The sequence below is a fragment of the Trichomycterus rosablanca genome, chromosome 19, assembly GCF_030014385.1.
Source record: "Trichomycterus rosablanca isolate fTriRos1 chromosome 19, fTriRos1.hap1, whole genome shotgun sequence".
Taxonomy (NCBI): Eukaryota; Metazoa; Chordata; class Actinopteri; order Siluriformes; family Trichomycteridae; genus Trichomycterus; species Trichomycterus rosablanca.
In genome coordinates this window covers 28,729,837-28,752,150 of record NC_086006.1, presented here as the reverse complement: position 1 = coordinate 28,752,150, position 22,314 = coordinate 28,729,837, and the positions used below count along the sequence as shown (strand labels likewise).

The 22,314-nt window shown below is 44.1% G+C and overlaps 1 protein-coding gene across 1 annotated transcript in view; it reads left to right on the top strand.

Annotated features, from left to right (window-relative positions):
* The window catches only part of frmd4bb (FERM domain containing 4Bb), a 22,822-nt gene extending 3,035 nt beyond the window's left edge, over nucleotides 1-19,787 (top strand). The window contains exons 2-24 of the mRNA XM_063015111.1: nucleotides 84-149; nucleotides 2,115-2,209; nucleotides 2,595-2,687; nucleotides 3,225-3,309; nucleotides 4,513-4,569; nucleotides 5,115-5,137; nucleotides 6,419-6,502; nucleotides 7,275-7,340; nucleotides 8,012-8,069; nucleotides 8,171-8,257; nucleotides 11,751-11,827; nucleotides 12,571-12,709; nucleotides 13,477-13,615; nucleotides 14,641-14,774; nucleotides 14,847-14,963; nucleotides 15,109-15,337; nucleotides 16,378-16,431; nucleotides 16,594-16,732; nucleotides 16,825-16,986; nucleotides 17,847-18,538; nucleotides 18,998-19,133; nucleotides 19,390-19,502; nucleotides 19,583-19,787. Of these exons, the coding sequence (XP_062871181.1) occupies nucleotides 84-149; nucleotides 2,115-2,209; nucleotides 2,595-2,687; nucleotides 3,225-3,309; nucleotides 4,513-4,569; nucleotides 5,115-5,137; nucleotides 6,419-6,502; nucleotides 7,275-7,340; nucleotides 8,012-8,069; nucleotides 8,171-8,257; nucleotides 11,751-11,827; nucleotides 12,571-12,709; nucleotides 13,477-13,615; nucleotides 14,641-14,774; nucleotides 14,847-14,963; nucleotides 15,109-15,337; nucleotides 16,378-16,431; nucleotides 16,594-16,732; nucleotides 16,825-16,986; nucleotides 17,847-18,538; nucleotides 18,998-19,133; nucleotides 19,390-19,483 (2,826 nt within the window). The 3' untranslated portion in view covers nucleotides 19,484-19,502; nucleotides 19,583-19,787. The remainder of the gene's footprint in view (nucleotides 1-83; nucleotides 150-2,114; nucleotides 2,210-2,594; nucleotides 2,688-3,224; nucleotides 3,310-4,512; nucleotides 4,570-5,114; nucleotides 5,138-6,418; nucleotides 6,503-7,274; nucleotides 7,341-8,011; nucleotides 8,070-8,170; nucleotides 8,258-11,750; nucleotides 11,828-12,570; nucleotides 12,710-13,476; nucleotides 13,616-14,640; nucleotides 14,775-14,846; nucleotides 14,964-15,108; nucleotides 15,338-16,377; nucleotides 16,432-16,593; nucleotides 16,733-16,824; nucleotides 16,987-17,846; nucleotides 18,539-18,997; nucleotides 19,134-19,389; nucleotides 19,503-19,582) is intronic.
* The last annotated feature ends 2,527 nt before the right edge of the window (nucleotides 19,788-22,314 follow it).

Genomic DNA, 22,314 nt, shown 5'->3' with positions numbered 1-22,314 from the left:
CGGCTTTCTAACCATGACTGCTGGACTCTGTCACTTTGTCTGATCCCAGTTTGATTCTGAGACGCTCTGGTTTTTCTCCACAGATGACGGATGGACGCCTGTGCCAGGTCCAGCTTCTGGACAACAGGAAACTGGAGCTGCTGGTTCAGGTCAGTACGATAGACGGATGTCACCCCCGAGAAGAGGGCGTGTCTAAATCCTTAGCTCCCTTAAAATGCTCCTACTGAGGCGCCTTAATTCTGAGTGATGATCTGACGAGAGCGTCCGACGCCTCCTCAGCGCTCCAAATGATCCAAAAAGACTCACAACTGTGGCTGAATACAGTTCAAGCTATTCAGGGTTAGGGACCTTGCTCAGGGGCCCAACAGTGGCAGTATGGAAGCAGTGATGAAGCTTGATCCAGGGACCTTCTGACCACTAGTCCAGTACCTTAACAAATGAGCTACCACTGCTACTAGAAGAAATCTAAACAACTTAGAATTATGACTGAGTACAATTCAAGTCATTGAGGGTTAAGGGCCTTGCTCAGGGGCCCAACAGTGGGGCTTGAACTGCAACCTTCAGATCATGAGCCCATTAATGACTGAGCTAACACATTTAAGCATTTAGCGGACACTTTTATCCAAAGCGACTTAGTGTACTGTGACAGTATACTGTCTAAGCAATTGAGGGTTAAGGGCCTTGATCAAGGGCCCAACACTGGTAACCTGGCAATGGTGGGGCTTGAACCAGCAATCTTTTGATTACTAGTCTAGTACCTTAACCATTAGGCTACAACTGCCTTAGTTTTGTTTTAACATTTACATTTGTGGAATTTGATCCATAAGTGAATACAATTCAAGCTACTGAGGGTTAGGGGCCTTGCTCAGGGGCCCAACAGTGGCAGTATGGAAGCAGTGGTGGGGCTTGAACCAGGGACCTTCTGGCCACTAGTCCAGTACCTTAACCACTGACTACCACTGCTATTAAAGGAAATCTAAGCAACTTAGAATTATGACCGAATCCGGTTAAGGGCCTTGTTCAGGGGCCCAATAGTAGAAAATTGGTGGCAGTTGGGCTTGAAACTGCAACCTTCAGATCACTTGTCTATTACTAGAGTCCATTAACCAGTGAGCCACCACTGCTTCTAACTTTGTTTTTACAATGTTTATGATATCTGAGGGCTTTCTTTGATACAGTGGTGGCATCAGCCATCTTTTATGGAGTGGTACGCTGGGGCAGCAGCATCTCTACAGCGGACAGGAAGAGACTGAACAAACTTATTAAGAGGGCCGGCTCTGTCCTGGGGAGCCCCTTAGACCCAGTGCAGGTGGTGGGAGACAGAAGGATGTTAGCCAAGCTGGCATCCATGCTGGAGAACGACTCCCACCCCATGCATGAGACTCTGGCAGCACTGGGCAGCTCCTTCAGTGACCGGCTGCTTCACCCTAAATGTGGGAAGGAGCGGTACCGCAGGTCCTTCCTTCCTGCTGCTGTTAGATTATACAACCAGCACTGCTCCAGGCAGATCACACACACACTTTAAATTATTATTCATTAAAATGTGCAATTTTTTCCCCATGTGTAACTATTACAATGTGCAATATTCTCACGTGCAGTTATTTGTAAATATTTTTAGAGTTTTTCTGACTTTTTATTATTATTGTTATACATTGTACTATTTTATTTTTTATCGTCTATTTTTTGTACTGAGTGCTGTACTATCCCTTTGCTGCTGCAACAATGTGAATTTCCCCACTGTGGGACTAATAAAGGATTATCTTATCTTATCTTATTTTATCTAAGACTGAATACATTTAGAGGATTTGAGGGTTAGGGGCCTTTTTCAGGGGCCCAATAGTAAAAACTTGGCAGCAGTTGGGCTTGAACCACAACCTTCTGATTACTAGTCCAGTACCAGGCAAATATACCCACCTCAGGCGGCATCAGGGTCTAACTGGGAGAAATACACAAACAAATAGTAAAGAAAAAAACTCAATTCAGCCTGACTGGCAGCGCCAACTCTTCCACGCTCACCGTGTCTCTGTGCTGATCTACAGGCGTTCCTAATAAAGTGGACGCCGAGTTTAAAATGAAACGTCGCGGCTAATAAATGTGCGTTTTGTTCCTGGTAGCCGAAGCTGTTGTCCCGAGAACTTCTGGATTTGGTTTCATCTCATTTTAACCTGAAGGAGAAGCAATACTTCGGCTTCACCTACACCGACGATACGTGAGTAACCACCGATACTATTATATACTGCAATAATTATATACTGAGTCCTGACCTCAGCCCCACTCAAGAGCTCTGGGATGAACCGGAACACCGACATCAGGATAAATGCTGACATCACTTAACTAAACAGGCACAAATCCCCACAGACGCAATTCAAAGTCTTGTGAGAAGCTTCTCAGAATCAGAAGAGCTGCTGTTGTTCTTGCTGAGAAGATCACACTTTTGGGACGTCCGTAAGCACAGTCATGCTGGAACAGGAACCTTCACCCAACTGTTCCTACAATCATCAGTCAGGAGGGGTGTCCACATACTTTTGGTCAGGCTGGTTTAAGGAGGCTATAAAAACACTTCACTGGAACTTAAACAGATTTCCGTGTCCTAGTGGTCAGTGCACGTGGTTGCAGATGGACCGCAGAGTTCTGGAGCACGACTTTCCTAAAAAGACGGGACCCATCGCTCTCAACTTCCTGGTTCGGTAGGTTCACAAAATCATTTACGAGATAAAAGGTTCCATTTTTACTGAATGTACGTTAGTGATAAATAAAACATCATGATGATTACAGTCAGAGTTGTTGCACTTGATCCTGATGGATCAGATTATCCTGGTGGTCCTGATGATTCTGATGGTCCTGATGATCTTGACAAGCTTAAAGGTCCTGATGGTACCAAGCAGCTTGAGTCTGAACTGCATCACTGGATTATAATGAAATGTGATTGGCTGAATATGAAATTGTTGAGGCGCTCGGGTGGCGCAGCGCTCGATAACACTAACCCACCACTGCTTTGATCACGGTTCGAATCTCAGCACTTTTATTTGCCAGCCAGAGGACTCCACAAACATAATCGGCTGTGTCTGAGAAGGGTGTGGTTCGGTCTAGGTTGGCTGGTCCTAGGATGGATTGGCACCCTGTCCAATGTTTCCTGGTGGAACCTGGCCTGCCGTGACCCTGACCAGGATACAGCAGTTCATGAAAATAAACTATGAAATAATCTGGCGTTTTCTGCCGCACAGGTTTTACATCGAGAACATCTCAATGCTGAAGGAGCACACCACGGTGGAACTGTTCTTCCTCAACGCTAAAACCGCCATCTACAACGTATGATCACACCACATCAACCTCACATCAACCTCACATCCATCTCACATCAACCTCACATCCATCTCACATCCATCTCACATCCACCTCACATCCACCTCACATCCACCTCACATCCACCTCACATCCACCTCACATCAACCTCACATCCATCTCACATCCATCTCACATCCACCTCACATCCACCTCACATCCATCTCACATCCATCTCACATCCATCTCACATCAACCTCACATCAACCTCACATCCATCTCACATCCACCTCACATCAACCTCACATCCACCTCACATCCACCTCACATCCACCTCACATCCATCTCACATCCATCTCACATCCATCTCACATCCACCTCACATCCACCTCACATCCATCTCACATCCATCTCACATCAACCTCACATCCACCTCACATCCACCTCACATCCACCTCACATCCACCTCACATCCATCTCACATCCACCTCACATCCATCTCACATCCATCTCACATCAACCTCACATCCACCTCACATCCACCTCACATCCACCTCACATCCACCTCACATCCATCTCACATCCATCTCACATCAACCTCACATCCACCTCACATCCACCTCACATCCATCTCACATCAACCTCACATCCACCTCACATCCACCTCACATCCATCTCACATCCATCTCACATCAACCTCACATCCACCTCACATCCACCTCACATCCATCTCACATCAACCTCACATCCATCTCACATCCATCTCACATCAACCTCACATCCACCTCACATCCACCTCACATCCACCTCACATCCACCTCACATCCACCTCACATCCATCTCACATCAACCTCACATCAACCTCACATCCACCTCACATCCACCTCACATCCACCTCACATCCATCTCACATCCATCTCACATCCATCTCACATCCATCTCACATCCATCTCACATCAACCTCACATCCACCTCACATCCATCTCACATCCATCTCACATCCATCTCACATCCATCTCACCTCAGTTCTGCATCAATCTCAAATTATTCTCACATCAATCTGATCAAATGGTGTGTTTGAGTTATTTGTAGATAATCTGATTGTTTTGTCTCGTGTGTGTGTGTGTGTGTGTGTGTGTGTGTGTGTGTGTGTATGTGTCTGTAAGAGTGTGTGTGTGTGTGTGTGTGTGTGTGTGTGTGTGTGTGTGTGTGTGTGTGTGTGTAACGCAGGGTGATATCGAGCTGGACAGTGAAACGGTTTTCAAATTAGCTGCTCACGCTCTGCAGGTAAAAGCAAACTTCCATAATAATCTATATCATAATCTATAATAACTATCTACTAATTATAATCAGAATAATCATCTACCAATAATAGCATACGTAAAATAATCTATAATAATAACTGTACTGCATTATAATGACCAATAACAAACCTACAAACCTTCTTGCTGTGAGGTGACAGTGTTACCCACTTAGCCACTGTGACGCCCCACTGATAAAGTTGACGTAATGCTGCTGACGTCTCTGTGCCCACGTAAACAGGACTAGTTTGTCGCACCATATCAAGTGCATGGAACAGGTGTTCAGCTGTAACAGAACCCAAGCTGACAGCTTATAGAGAGGAAATCTGTCAGGATGGTTAAATATAATATAAAAACTGAACAAATGCATGTACATGGCCTGAACAAATCTCTTAATGATGCTTTTACATCTCAGTTAAATGATCTAAATGTTTATTATCACTTACACACACACTTCCATAAATCATTCAAATCCTAAACATGCCATGAGAACTTACTGCAATTAAAAATAAACCCGTTCTATATTTACAGGAATCTAAAGGAGATTATACCAGGTAAGAATCTCTAATAAACTAATAATCACGTTTATTATGAAGGTTTATTTGTGAATAATCTGTAGTTTATCGACCCTTAAAGCAGGACATGATTTAAAACCATCTTGATATTACATTAGATTATCATCATACACTTACAGTTATTAATCACATCCATAACATGTGGAGACTGGAACAGTGACTCACCAGCAAGTTGATTCTGGAACAGTGCAGCGGTTGAACTGAATCACTTAGGAAAAACGGACAGAAAATGAAAATTATTTCGTTATAAGGTTATGTGGTGTTGAGAACGAACTCTGTAAAGTGTGTACTAACCGAAAACTAAGAGAAATACGGTTAATACGCGATTGAAACCGAGAAACCTGGGAGAATCAAATGAATCGGTTCATAAACCGAGTCTGCCGCGAAAACAAATTGCTAACAAATGCTGAGGAGAAAGAGCCGAATTGTACCACGACCGAACCCAACAAACTGGATGCTCTGAACAACAAAACGACTAAAACCATTACAGAACTACGATTCTCTATCAATTCTGACTTACACAAAAGAAAATCCGCGATTCGGCAAAAATGAATCACTGAATTGTTTAGCTTGAATGGTTTGAATCATAAGGAGTCAAGTAATTCGAATCTCAGATCTGAATAAACGATCACATGAAGCAAGTTTAAAAGAGTCATTTTTAGTAGTAAGTGCTCCCAAAATTCAACTGCACTTATAGATGGGTTAATCCACACCACCGGCCGCCTACCTTACCGCCCGGGTCGTGCAAACACAACGACTCAGCACCATTCTGAGCTAGCCGCGCCTTTATATAACGCTGAGCTCAGGTGTGGCCCATCAGCTCTAATGAGCTCTGAGGGCTCAGACAGAACAAATGACATGAATTCATCATCAATCACTGATCCAGTATCATTTCCAGTCATTTTATACCTAATATGTCCAAAATGATCGAGTTCAGGTGGTTTCAGACACGCCCAATACTAACAAAAATGTATAAAATAAAGTGTATAAAATCAATAAGATAATTTACATCCTTTCAACACTGTGGCAAAATTTTAAGGACGGACCTTTCAGGAGTCTATTAAAACTGCAGTGCCTACACTGTGAACAGGGTTCCTCATTGATGACCTGCACACATAATGATGAGGACCAAGTACAGAGCCCTGTGGGACACTATTTAAAAGATTGCACTGACAACTCAATTCCTCAACTGACAGAATCTGTCAAGTTGTTCTGATGTAAATTATACAGCTGAATTAATTTTGTTTATTATTTTTTCAGTGACGAGACAACCAGAGAGGATTTAAGGAAACTACCCACTCTGCCAACGAAGGTCCTGAAGGAGCACCCGTCTCTGGCATACTGGTACCAGATTATATTTGCATATGGTGCACATGAAACCTGTTGTGGAGACCCAAAATGGCAAAACACTTTGATTTCATTTTATATTCATGTTTTAATCACCGCTTTATCCTGGTCAGGGTTGTGGAGGGTTCAGCTTCCCTGGAATCACCAGGCTCAGTTCAGTAACACACCTTGGACAAGAGGACAATCCATCGTATGTCTGAATGTCAATGCTCAACTGGCCAACATACAAGATTCCAACCCTGGATCCCAGCGGTAGTGGGGTAGTGAGGAAGTTTTTCCATTTTGTACTGAATTGACTCTTCACAGTGAAGCAGCTCAGCAGTACCAGCAGCTAAAAAGGCTTCCTGCACCATGACACTTCCTCCATGTTTAATGAAGGTATGCATGCGGTCACTTGCGTCTTCGAAGAGCATCATCATCCGTCTCAAATCTTGATTTACTGCTCCACACAACTGATCTGAATGAGCTCATGGATGTTCCTAAACAGCAACGTGTTTGGTTCAGACCTTCTGCACATAAAACCTAGACCAGAATCTTTGAGTAAGGTTCTTGTGCAGGTCCAGGAGGTTCAGGAGGTAGAGTCTTGTTTGCTGAGCTCTCAAGTTCCTTTTGCTGGTCTTAGCATCATGATGTTCCTGCATTAAGTGGCTTTGGACGTCCAGATCTGGCGTTTGTGCTGAATGTTTTGCCATTTAGGGCTTAATCCGAATCTGTGGGAGGTAACGTCCTATTTGAATCCATCATGATTTGTGTCTGTGTTTATGTGCAGTGAGGAGAAAGTGATCGAGCAGTATAAACAGCGGAAGGGTTCGTCACGAGGACAAGCCATCGTACAGTGAGTACCAAATAATGATAATAAACACCAGTAATATTATTTATTCATTTACAGATTAAAACCAAACCCCCAATTCCAAAAGTAGTTGGGACAGTAGGACAGTAGACTTACACTTATAAAGCTCCACACATTTTCAATATAAGAAGTTCCTGGACTGCAGACAGGCCGGTCTAGCACCTGCACTGTCTTGCTACAATACCATGCTGTTGTTACATGTGCAGAGGGTGGATTGGCATTGTCCTGCTGAAAAAAAACAAAAGACATCACCGAAACGGAAGCTTGTGTTGCTCCAAAATGTCATTGTACTCTTTAGAGATGTACAATCACCCTCCTTTACCATGACCTTTACCTTGTCCATTATTTGAAGGCAGGACTCATCAGACCTCAGCACGTTTACACTTCAGTATGCATCGGTCCATCTCAGATGCGTCTGAGCACAGAGAACTCGGCGGCATTTCTGGATCGGCTTCTGCTTTGTGTGGTGGAGTCTGAACTTGTGTTTGTAGGTGCCGTGGTGAACCGTGTTTACTGACGAGGGTTTTCTGTAGGCACTTAATGTGCATTAATGATGAAGATACTGTATATATATAACAGCGTAAACGGATCAATAATGATCAAATCAGTTGATTAGAAGATGAACAGAAGTGGTTTTACACTCATGTGTGTTGCAGGTACTTAACACTGGTGGAGGCTCTGCCCACATACGGAGTGCACTACTACAAAGTGAAGGTAAATAACCACCATGTTTATGTTAATAATAATCAATAATCAATAATCAGCTCTATTGATTTGATTTGTATTACTTGTTTTATTTGTGTTGTATTTTTCAGGATAAACAGGGGATGCCGTGGTGGCTCGGTATCAGCTACAGAGGAATCGGACAGTATGACATTCAGGATAAAGTCAAACCCAGACGGGTAGGAGATTCCAGCATGATCTATTTAGTCAAAAGTATTTAGACACCTCTTCTTGAATGTTCTTTTGACTGAATGAGTCCAGATTCTCACAGACACAATTCGAAATCTTGTAGAAGGCCTTTCCAGAAGTGTGGAGGATGTTGTAGTTACAATAAGGTGTCCTGTGATTTTGGAATAGGATTCCCAACAAGCTGGTGCTCAGGTGTCCAAATTTTTTTGGCCGTATGTGATTCAGTATCTGGTTTGTTGATTTTGGGACACCGGTGAGTGTTATTCCTATATTGCACACCTACCTCGATCAACCGAATTTAAAGCCCTTGGTATCTCAGAAGCTCAGTGGTTAAGGTACTGACTGGTAATCATTGTGTGTTTGGCAGCATTACAAAATAGTAATTTCTTTACCGTCCCAACTTTTTGGGAATGTGCTACAGGTCTGAAATGCAAGAATGGATGTTTATTAACAAATAAACTAAAGTTGACCAGACAGAACATGAAACATCTCAGGTTCATCCTGTCTGCAATCAAACAGACACTGCGTTTATATTTGCACTTTCTACACCGTCCCAACTTTTTCTGATTTTGGGTTGTAAATAAATAGAGCTCAGAGAGGGTGAGTGAGTGAGATGGACCAGTATAGATCAGAATGGTATTTGTGGGCAGGTCTGGTTCTGTGTGCCTGTAGGGTTTGATTAGACCTGATGAGACACGCTGAGAGCAAACAGCAACACCTACAAGCTCCAAACATCTCACTGAACACACCAGGAACATCTACAACCTTCAGACATCTCACTGAACACACCAGGAACATCTACAAGTTTCACTGAACACATTAGGAACATCTACAAACTTCCCTGAACACACCAGGAACATCTACAAGCTTCACTGAACACACCAGGAACATCTACAAGCTTCAAACATCTCACTGAACACACCAGGAACATCTACAAGCTTCGGACATCTCACTGAACACACCAGGAACATCTACAAGCTTCGGACATCTCACTGAACACACCAGGAACATCTACAAGTTTCACTGAACACACCAGGAACATCTACAAGCTTCACTGAACACACCAGGAACATCTACAAGCTTCAAACATCTCACTGAACACAGCAGTAACATCTACAACCTTCAGACATCTCACTGAACACACCAGTAACATCTACAACCTTCAGACATCTCACTGAACACACCAGTAACATCTACAATCTTCAAACATCTCACTGAACACACCAGTAACATCTACAACCTTCAGACATCTCACTGAACACACCAGTAACATCTACAAGCTTCAAACATCTCACTGAACACACCAGGAACATCTACAACCTTCAAACATCTCACTGAACACACCAGGAACATCTACAATCTTCAAACATCTCACTGAACACACCAGGAACATCTACAATCTTCAAACATCTCACTGAACACACCAGGAACATCTACAAGCTTCAAATATCTCACTGAACACACCAGCACATTCTGGATTAATCTGATTGTATTTCATACGTCTGGTAAGATCTTCATTTACTGAATATTATCAATAACAAAAATAGAACTTCTGATCATTACGCTGGTGTGGTAGAACGGTTAGAGCTGCGAGTTCTGGGGGTTTGAATCCCGGGCTGGCCTCAGGATTTAAATACAGAAGGGGCATGATGGTTCTCCTAGTTATTGGGGAACACGGGACGTATCGGTGCGCTCTCAGTGCCCGTCCCAAGCCCAGATAAATAGGAGGGTCACGTCAGGAAGGGCATCTGGAGTAAAAACTGTACCACGCTAAATGATTGACGTCCAGTTTTTTATTTAAAGGTACGAGCGGCGTCACTGTGATTCAGTGTTTTCAAAAATCAGAGGTACAGAACGTTCCTCTTACACAACCTGCAGTCAGGATGTCGTCTGTCTAGACTGTGGAGTGCGTCTGTGCTGGACGCTGATGATCAGTGGGTGTTCCGGTTCATCCCAGAGCTGTTGAGTGGTGCTGAGCTCAGGGCTCTGTGCAGGACACTGGAGGACCTTCCCTAACCTGTTGCTGCATCTTATTTTCTTTATATGACTGATTTATTACACCTGTGAGTAACTGCTGTGTCTGAAACACGTGATCAGTCATTAGACGGGGCGTCCCGATACTTTTGATCATGTCGTGCATCGTGCTGTGTGACGTGATGGTTTGTAGCTGCAGCTCAGTTCAAAAGTTCAGACACTGAATCACTCAGCACCAGCGCATTAGTACAGCTACTGCACACACTCACACACACACTGACACACACTCACGCACGCACGCACACACACACACACACACACACACACACACACTGACACACACTCACGCATGCACACACACACACACACACACACACACTCGCACACACACACATTCACTCACACACTCGCACACACACACACACACACACTCGCACACACACACACACACACACTCGCGCGCACACACACACATTCACTCACACACTCGCACACACACACACACACACTGACACACACTCACGCACGCACACACACACACTCGCACACACACACATTCACTCACACACTCGCACACACACACATTCACTCACACACTCACACACACACTGACACACACTCACGCACGCACACACACACACACACACTCGCACACACACACACACACACACACAGTTCATGTCTGTATCTGACAGGAGGAATCTTGAACACGTCTGTTCAGAACCTGAAACTGTTACAACAGAGTCATCAGCTCCTGAACTAACTCACTCACTCACTCACTCACTCACTAACACATTCACTCACTCACTCACTCACTCACGGATTTACTATTTATTCAATCATTCAGGTATTTATTTATTTATTTGTTTATTCATTTATTCATTTATTATTTCGTTCATTTGTTTTTGTTGTTTGTTCTTTCCTTTATTTCTTAATTTGTTTGTTCATTTATAAGTTCATTCATTTATTCTCATTCATTAATTAGTTTATTTACTCATTTGTTCCTTTGTTTATTTATTTATTCACTCAGTCATTTACTATTTATTTATTCACTCATTTTTTAATTTATTCATTTTGTTGTTTATTTATTTATTTATTCGATAACTCAAATTCATTTATTTATTTGTTTGTTTGTTGTTTGTTCATTACTTTATTCATTCATTCACTCACTCATGCACTCATTTATTACATTGTTTATTAATATATTTATTAATTCATTTGTTCATTCACACTTTTATTTATACATTTTTTGTTTGTTCATTTACTCACTCATTCATTCAATCACTCACTTATGCCCAACAGTGGCAACTTGGCAGAGGTGGTGCATGAACCAGCAACCTTCTGATTACTGGTGCAGTACCTAAATCTCTGAGTTATCTCTGCTGTCGAACGTTGTGTTTTGTGCTGGTTAAACATCCAGGTGAGACCCACACAGCCGCGGTGTTACCTGTGCAGGTACTTCCAGCTGTTCCAGGTGTGTAATGTGCGGTGTTGTTTCTCCGGTTGTAGCTGTTCCAGTGGAAGCAGTTGGAGAACCTGTACTTCAGAGAGAAGAAGTTTGCGGTGGAGGTGAACGATCCTCACAGGTGAGAGAACGAACCCTGTTGTACCGTGACTGCTAATGGAGTTTATGCTGTCCTGTTAGCTAATCTCCACCGTCTCTGCATCTTTTCCATTTTTTGTCCCAGTTTAGTCATAGCCAATACTCCTCCCACCACACAACACATGCAGAAGGTGCATTGGTTGCTCTAAACAACATAATGAATGGGTGCTACCATGTGCTCCCATGTGCTCCCAGGTGCTTTGACCCACTGTGACCCTGATCAGGTTAAAGCGGTTAGTGAAGATGAGACAGACAAAGCAGATGTAAATGACATGTGAGCAGAGTCCTGGGTTTAATCTGCAAATCCTGGAGCTGTGTGGCACCCACACTGAACCATCATGTGGTCTGGATGTCATACATAAAGCAAAGGCTTTATAGCTCCAGTCCAGGGTGTCAGAAGTTTGGCATGTTCTCCCAGGCTTCACGTGGTTCCCTGCTTTTCCATATATTGGCTGTTTTAAATCATGATCAGGTGTGAGTGACTTGCGCATCTTTGAGAAGGGTTGGTTCCCTGTCTCGACTGTATACTCACTCCGTGTTTAATATAACTGACCACCCCACACCCTGGACCCACCACGGCCCTGATCAGGACAACATGGTTGAAAGAAATGAATGTATTTGGATGGATTAATGTTGTTATCGAAATGTCATGCTGTTTAAGAAGCATTAAACGTGTGTGTGTGTGCATGTGTGTGTGTGTGTGTGTGTGCATGTGTGTGTGTGTAGGAGGGCAGTAACTAAGCGGACGTTCGGACAGACGGGGTTGGTGATCTATACGTGGTACGCGAGTCCCTCCCTGATCAAAACCATCTGGGTGATGGCCATCAGTCAACATCAGTTCTACCTCAAACGCAAACAGAGCAAGGTTAGTGTACACACACACACACCCACACACACACACACACACTCTGGAAAGGTCCTTCCCTAAACTGTCTGCACAAAGCGAAAGCGTATAGAATAAAACACCTTTATTTGTAAGATATACAGATACACGTGTACAGTACAACGAAATTATTTTCGGTTCTGAGCGCAGGGTCTGAAGCAGAAGGGGTTAAGGGCCTCGCTCAAGAGCCCGACAGTGGCTGTGTGACAGAGCTGGGATTCAGACTCTCAACCTTTTGATTGATTGTCCAAAGCTCCACCCTTTAAGCTCCCACTGTCCTATAACCTATCTAACCTATCTCATGAGCTTACAGATGCTGTGTTGACTGAATGGGCACAAGTTCCCACAGACACACTTCAAAACCTTGTCACAGAGGAGCGCACCTTCATGCCAACGTGTAGCCTGATAATATGGAATACAGAATATATAACATAAATGACATACTGTTACGTTTGTGGCAGCCGTTTGGGGAAGTACCTGCACAAAGCAACGTCCTTTAGGATGTTTCGATTAGTTCCGACTTAAAGGGATGAATTGGAACCTTGATTGCAATCCTGGCATTTTCTAACATCACTGCCTAACCTTGCAAACGGACAACATGGGCTCAAATCCCGATAGACACACTCTGAAAGCAGTTCATATTCATGTGTATGCTGTACGAATGTGATGTCTAACAGAGGTGTCCACATACTTTTGGTCATGTAGTGTAACGGTGAAGGAGATTTTGTGTTCGGTGTTCCGTTCCTCAGGCTAAGATGACGGCGGCGAGGAGTTTAGGCGACATCGCGGCGGATCTCACGGAGAACGGTGCTGGAAAAATGACCAAACTCAACCTGGTGACCAAGAACCAGTTCATCACTGCCAGTAACGGCAGCCTCGTCTCTACTGGTGAGAGGTTCCAGCCGATTTTATTTCCTGTCCCATTTCTGTCCCTCTCGGGCGGCATGGTGGCTCGGTGGGTAGCACTGTCGCCTCACAGCAAGAAGGTCCTGGGTTCCATTCCAGGGTGGAGCGGTCAGGGGCCTTTCTGTGTGGAGTTTGCATGTTCTCCCCGGGTCTGTGTTGGTTTATCTGATGAACTGTTGAATCTTGTGTAAGCAGTAACTACCTGTCCTGAATGAAACCAAAGTGTAAAACATGATAAATAATAACAGTCCCTCTCAAGAGGAACATCTTACGCTTCATATGTGCACCGATGAGCCAAAACATTAGGACCACCTCCCTAACATGCTGTCAAAACAGCTCTGACCCCCTGACACATCTAAGGGGTTCGTGTGGTATCTGGTACCAGGACGTTAACATGTTTTCGGACGTCCACATGATTTATTGTCCAGTTCTGATCCCTGTGTGCGGACTGTAGGAGCTTTTGATGGTGACAGGAGCTGAATGGGAGCACAGAAGGGTTTGATGCACTTTGAGGTTTAAATATTGTTTGTTTTTAAAATGGGACATCCAACAAGCTCAAGGCCAGGTGTCCAAATACTTTTGGCTGAATAGAGTGCTTGGAAATGTGTTGTTTTAATATGAACAGATTCACGATGAGATATTATTATTATTATTATTATTATTTATATTATTATTATTGTTATTATTATTATTATTATTTATATTATTATTATTATTTATATTATTATTATTATTATTATTTATAATATTATTATTATTATTTATATTATTATTAGTAGTATTTATATTATTATTATTATTATTTATATTATTAGTAGTAGTATTTATATTATTATTATTATTATTTATATTATTAGTAGTAGTATTTATATTATTATTATTTATGTTATTTTTATTTATTTTTTTCTGATTGGATGAAGTGTCTCTCCCTGCTGTTTTGCTTGAGATATTACAGCTATCATTTGACCGCATGCTCTGTAGAATAACGCACCTATCGGCATGTTCAGGTTCAGCAGATTCTGAACTGAATGATGATCAGAAGAAAGAAAAACTGGCTGAATTGCGGCAGAAGGAGAAAGAAATCCAGGACGTCCTGAAGCAGAAGATGTCGGAGCTGAAGGAGATCTGTCTGAGAGAAGCTGTAAGAACATCCGTACCATAAAATCCTGCATTTACTTGTATTTCTGGTAAATATGTAATGTTTTTGTGTTAGGAGATCACAGGTAAACTTCCTAAAGAATATCCCATGAGCGCTGGTGAGAAACCACCCGGCATCAGGAGGAGAATCGGGACGTCTTTCAAACTGGACGAGCTTTTCCCCTATAATGAGGTAAATGTCCGAGGGGTCTCTGTGCAGTGCCATCGATCAGCCAGCAGAGGGCGTAACTGCTGCAGTTATGAGACGGGGGATAACAGACTCTCCATGCGCGATACGGATCTCCGTATGAACCCACCTGTTTTTATCTTCTCTGTAGGACCCGTACCTGAGGAACCTGGAGAGTCGCTTTGCCCTGCAGCAGAAGATCGTGGAAGCGGCCAAAAAGCTGGCGTCCGAACACGACATCGGTAAAACGGTGAAGAAGAAGAGGAGGAGGAACTGTCTGGACGCCATGCAGAGGCTGCAGGAGATCGAGGACGAGATGAACCGCTACCGCGTCAAGAAGGGAAAGAAGCCCACGCAGAGAGCGTCGCGGATCATCGCCGGTAATTACAGAACGTTCTCAAGTGTAATAGTGGCATGATAGTGCAGCAGGTGGATTGAGTCCCTCACAATGACATGGTTCCTTCACTTATCACGTCATCATGGTTGGGGTTGTGTTGAATTCGATGCTGGGAGCACACTCACTGACTCACTCACACACTCACTTATACACTCACATATACAATTATTCACTGACTCACTGACTCACTGACTCACTTACTGATTTACTGACTCACTCATTCACTGAATCACTCATTTACTCACCGACTCACTGACACACTGAATCACTCACTGATTCACTGACTTACTGACTTACAACTCACTTACTCACTGACCGACTCACTTACTGAGTCACTGACTCACTTACTAAATCACACGCTCACTCACTTACTGACTGACTCACTCACATATATACATACTCACTTACTCACTCAATTTAGAGCAGCAAATCCACCTTCTGCATATGTTTGTACACAGAAACTCAAATGTTTTGTACTCACAGCGACATGGTTCCTCCACTAACCACATTGTCATGGTTGGGGTGTTGGGTTCGACATGGTAGCACACCCTGAACAGGGCTGCAATCTGCAGGGCAACACACACCGTCACTTACTCACCTACACCTAGGGCCAATTTAGAGCAGCAAATCCACCTTCTGCATGTTTTTGTACCCGGAAACCAACACAGACACAGAGAGAACATTTAAAAGCAAAGCCTCTCCCAGCTTTTAAAGATATGAGCAGGTCTGCTGAGGGTGGATTAGCGACCGTGTACGTCACAGCACTCAGCGGGAGGTCACGTCCATCATCAGAGCAGAAACATCATCACACGTCTCTGACACGGACGCTGAGGAGCTCTCATCACTGTACACGCTAACACGCCGGTGCTTCGTCCAGGATCTGCTGTTTGTTCAGCTGCTGAAATGTCTGTGACGCACACACACACACACACACCTAAACACACACACACACACACACACACGTGCTGGAGAAGAAACGATAAACGTGTGAATCCTGAACTGATGTGTTGATTCTGTTTCCAGAGGAACTGGCTCAGTCAGACCCGCTGTCGGACGCTCTGCCTCCACCGGACCACAGTGAGTGCAAAATAGAAATTAACTCTACGCTCAGACGTTCATTCTAGTTACATCTGATGCCAAACCACCCTCACCTGCTAACCTACCCAAACACTCGCGGTACATTTACCCTCGGTTAGCATCTATCTAAAGCCTAAACGTTTTTCCTGTCTGCGTGTGCAGACGAGATGAAACAGAGGAGGCGCTCTCGCTCCCTGCAGAGCTCTCCGTTACTCAGCGTCGCGTCTCCCGCTAACCTGGACTACGATCCGGAGAGACGGCTGTCCGAGAGCGACACCCACCAACCCACAGCGAAGTGCAGGTACTTTATACCACGCGTCCACTGTGTATTGGTGTTTATCTAGTTTACGATCACGTCTTCAGTCCTCGTCGTTTCTCGTCTGTATTTTGTAGGTTGGAGGGCGCGGTGCAGTCGGGTTATCATCAGCCTCCGTACCAGGTTTCCTCGGCCAGCAGCAGCCCTTATAAAACCGTACCGAGGAGGCAGGCGGAGCTGCAGAACCTCACGCAGAACCTCGCCATGACGCGCAACGCCTACAGCAGCGGCCAGATCGGGTACAAGAGCCATGATGGTCACACCCAGATTACACCCGTACAGTATATACATTTACATTTACTGCGTTTAGAGGACGCGTCTACCCAAAGCGACTTACAGTCTGAGCAATTGAGGGTTAAGGGCCTTGCTCAAGGGCCCAACAGTGCAACCTGACAGTGGTGGGGTTTGAACCAGCGACCTTCTGCTTACTAATCCAGTACCCTAACCTTAAGGCTACAACTGCCCTATATAGGGATAAAAGTATTGGGACGCCTCTTCTAATTACTGAATTCACATGTTGTAATAAATCAATCATAAAAGAAATTATATACTTTGCAGCAGCAGTTTAGGGAAGGACCTCTCCTGTTTCAGCATGAGCTCTATAAAGACGTGAAGAGAAGCTCCAGCGTCCAGCACAGAGCCCTGAGCTCAGCTCCACTCAAGAGCTCTGGGATGAACCGGAACACCAACTGATCAATCAGCGCCCAGCCGTACAAATACTATCTTGTTTTGATGAACCAGCACAAATTCCCACAGTCCTGTGAGAAGCTTTATCCCGAGCGACTAACAACTAACACTGTATACATTGCATGCAACTGAGGGTTAAGGGCCTTGCTCAAGGGCCCAACCGTGACAACCTGGCAGTGGTGGGGCTAGAACCAGCGACCTTTTGATTCCTAGTCCGGTGCCTTAACCACTAGTCTACAGCTGCCCTATAGATCACACAGAGATAGGGGACGTTTAACAAGCTCACGATCAGGCGTCCGGATACTTCTGCCCCTGTAGTGTAAAGTAGAGGCCAGTAGTTACAGTCCGAGTTCCAGAAAGGTGGATCTGAAGTCGGGTCTGTTCTCATTCTTGTTCTCTCTCAACGTTTCAGCTCTGACGGCTCCGTTCACAGTTTCCGGCTCCGCAGTGGCAGTTTGGAATCTCAGCCTCCGTTCCTCTCTTACGGTTCGGATCGATCGCTGTTCCCGGGTCGCCGTAGCAACAGCAGCGAGGTCCTGGACGACTGTCTGAGCGTCTCCAGCGCCGAATTCTGCCCGCCGTGTCCCTCCACCCCTACGTACCTCGTTCCTTCACCCCTGCACCACCAACACAGCACGGGCAGCATGCCCAACCTGGTACCCCACACCACCCCCGGCCACGCCCACACCCGGGCGCAGTACGGCACGTCACCTTACTACGTCCCGGGCTATCCCGGCGCCGACTACGAACCTTACGCTAGTCCTAACGCTAACGGCGCTTACGTGTATGAGAGCGAACACGAAGGGCACTACAACGTCAACCCGTCGTACCAGGTGCACGGGCGCGGCAGGAATTACGGGATGGCGCAGAACCCCTACGCCACGCTGCGGCCCCCGCGGAGCAAGAACGAGCGCCTGGCTAAGAGCGTCCAGAAAGCGCTGGTGGTGGAGCACCTGAGAGGCTGGTACAACCGTAACGCCGCCGGACGCAGAGCCATGTGTGGATACGAGCACGACCGAGGCTTCCAGCACCAACATCACCTCGGGTACCAAACCTTACCCGCTCCCTTCAGCAGGTGCAGCAGGACCAGCTCATACTCCTCAGGTAACAACCACGTCTCAATGTCTTTATATAATTATAGTTCTATCTAATTACATCACGGACCGTTACATACGACTGAGAGTCCGGACTTAGCTCCATCTGATTTATACCATGTTCTGTTCTGTTCGGTTCTGTTCTGTTCTGTTTGGTTCTGTTCTGTTCTGTTTGGTTCTGTTCGGTTCTGTTTGGTTCTGTTCTGTTTGGTTCTGTTCTGTTTGGTTCTGTTCTGTTCTGTTTAGTTCTGTTCTGCTTGGTTCTGTTCTGTTTTGTTCTGTTTGGTTCTGTTCTGTTTGGTTCTGTTCTGCTTGGTTCCGTTCTGTTCTGTTTAGTTCTGTTCTGCTTGGTTCTGTTCTGTTTGGTTCTGTTTTGTTCTGTTCTGGAGTTCCTCCACACCAAACCGAGTCTTTATGGACCCACAACGTAATAATTCTTGAACGTTCTTTCCTCTTTCTCTTGGTGTAGTTTCCTCTACGGCCAGCGGAGGGACGAACTGGCTGACCGGTACAGATCTGGTGAGGAGCGAGAGCGAAGTGGACGGAGACACGACCCCGACGTCCCAAAAATCCTTCAGCGGAGCGTACAGTCCCACCCACACCCGGTTTGTATTCATTACTAATGAAGTCAAATTAAACTGGGAACTTTAAATAACTGTTCATCTAAAACTCCAAAAAAGATGGGACAGCAGGAACAGTGTAGGATATACAGAACATAAAGCAGTGATTTGTAAATTCTTTCTGACCTGCATTTAATTAAAGCAGCACAAAAGCAGCACACCTTCTGATTACTAAGTCCAATACCTTAACTACTCGGCTACAACTAATAAACGACCGTTGGATCTTATCGGTGTGTTTCAGGTTTCCGGCCGAGTGCAGCCCCACCCGCCGCTCCGATTCCCTTCCTCACACTTCGGAATGTTCCGACGTATTCACCAACGATACAGAGAACTGAACACGGCCCCACAGCCCCGGTGAGCACAGTCCTTCCCCAGCATGTTTGTGTTTGTTGTTTTTCTGGTCGTTGTTCATAGTTCATGCTTTGATTTTACAGGAGGACCAAGAATCTAAACGATGGCACAAACCTGAGGTGAACCATGATGAGCTGCTTCCGGAACATGCAGCAGGAACTTCTTACCGTCTCATCGTGCCTTGGATTAAAGAGAAGCGCTCGGTCTGGGAGGTCTGATCAGAGCTGGGTGATGAACGTTCTCGTATCGTTAACTCCGACGGTGCGAGTGAAAGTATTTATAATTATTAGTGACTGTGATAAGCCCTGAGAGGAGCGTCATACATGGTCCAGACAGGGTGGACCTGAATGGTCAGGGTGTTTTTAGGGTTCTGGTGGGGTCCAGAATCATTCAGCGATGATTGAAGACGTTCATCACCCAGCTCTGTCTGATATCTGACCGATGAAGTGAAGCATGGAAGCACAAACTCAGTAACGATTCAGATTCTCACACTCGCCCTCACACTGACCAACAGCTCCGAGATTTTGTGTTTCGGGTGAAATTCAGCCATACCGCATCACGCTGCCTCTTTTCTACTCTGTTTTAGTCTTTTAAAAATGATTTATAAAAGAAAATGAATGTTTTCATGTCTGGAACTGGGACAAAAATCCCAAAGTTCATCATTCAGGTCATTAAATCATGTTCAATCACCAAGCACAGGAAACGACCACCATATAAGGAAAACGTGAACCTTAAGATACGAATGATAAAATGATCAATTACAGTAAAAATTACTTGTTAATATTAAAAAAATAAGGAGAAAAACTAGCCGCAGGTTCAGTAATGATATAATAAATATTTAAAATTTTTGCCTGTATAATTTTACAATTAGGTTTTTGACACCCCAGTCAAATTCCATGATTTTTTTATTTATTTATTATTATACATTTTTTATAAAGGGGACAAACTTTAATACATTTTATGCAGCTTCTTGTGCACGTTTTCTTTTCTTTTTTATTAAATCCATAAATTACCATATTGGGTAAAAATATATAAAAAATAAACTTGCCAATGTGACGTTTAGTTTTTTCACTCCAACATTGTAATTATAATAATTCTACAGTAAATGTGAATAAACCCAAATTAATACAAGATTTAATTTGACCAGGGGTGTGAAAACTTTTGCTTTGGACAAGATATCACCCCAAAAAATAAATAATAAAATAAATAAATAAATAAATGAACAGTTTAGGGATCCAGATTTTTGCAATTTCAGTGTTAAATTATATTGACTGAGTCTGTTGTATTATTTTTTTCTTTTAAATTAAATGATAAAAAATTGAATAAATTTTTTTTTTTTTTAATGTATTTTAAAATATTATTTGTGATTTATATGATGATGTGAAGCACAAAAAGCCCTGCACAGTAAATAAATCTTAAATCAATACCAGACCATAAATGATTAAAGACGATTCTGAGATTGATGAAACATGATGAAAAAATCCACTTTAAGAATATTAAGAATTAATAACGTGCATTAATTAATATTCACGTGTTACAGGTTGAAAGTTTGAATCTGCTGCTTCTGTTCTGCACTGTTCTGAACATTAAAGATTTAAAGCGAATCATTTAAAGCTTCTTGTTCTTGAGTAAATGATTTTAGAAGCACAAATGTAGTGCAGGAATCGTTCAGAACACGACGTCGTGACTGGAACTGAAGGGAGTTCGTTTGCAGAGTGTCTGATAGATCCAGATCTGTTCTGGATGTTCTGTAGTCGACGTGTCGGGCTGTAAAATCATTCGTTTATTAGGATTTTAACGTGATGTTTTACACTCTTGGCTACATTCATGACAGGAACGATAGACACTCATCACACAAGATTCATCACCTCCCAAGGTTCATCAAACACAGTCATGGACAACTTAGTGTCTCACTTGCACGTCTTTGGACTGTAGGAGGAAACCGGAGCACCCACGCGGACACGGGGAGAACATGCAAACTCCACACAGAAAGGACCCGGACCTCTCCACCTGGGGTCGAGCTGTAAAAAACCCACAATAATAAAACGTTGATCTGTTTTTATTATGTAAACGTGATCGAACCGTCGTTCATCTGCTTGTGTGGATCGGGTCCGTCTTCATCAACACAAAATCAAATGAACGCTCCTGTGAGACACTCACGGGGGTCAAACATAAAAAACCTTTGATTTTAATATTAAACCAACAGTATAATAACATTGTTCTGATGATTGAAATCAAGTTTGACCCTCAGCGCTGTTTCAGCCTGGCTAGGTGCTTGAACTCTGGGCTGTGTCTGAGGGAAGGAAGGTCGACAGGGTTTCTCATCAATTCTGCTGCACTAGTGACTCCTACTGTCTGGTCAGAGAGTTGCACGATCCTTGATTTATTAATCCTCCGCTGGCTGATTGTTTCTCACGTACACGGCCCTCTTTGGGTCCGAGTGTGGGTTGCATGGAGCCACCAGAGGTCGCCAGAGTACACAGATTCAATCGAGGGTTAAGGGCCTTGCTCAGGGGCCCAACAGTGGCAGCTTGGTGATGGTGGGGCTTGAACCGGCGACCTCATCATTGCTAGTCCAGTACCTTAACCTCTAAGCTATGACTGCCCCACTGTTCCCGTGTTTAGGTGTCGCCACAGCGGATCGTCCTGGTTGTATCCGGGCTTGGGACCAGCACTGAGAGCGCACTGACAAGAGCGCCCCCTAAAGGCTAGCCTGTTCAGCATAGACAAACATGTCTAAACCTTAAATCTAGCGTATTAATCACTGCATCACCCGCTGATAGAGGAACGTGATCCATAAACGAAGCAGAAGGAA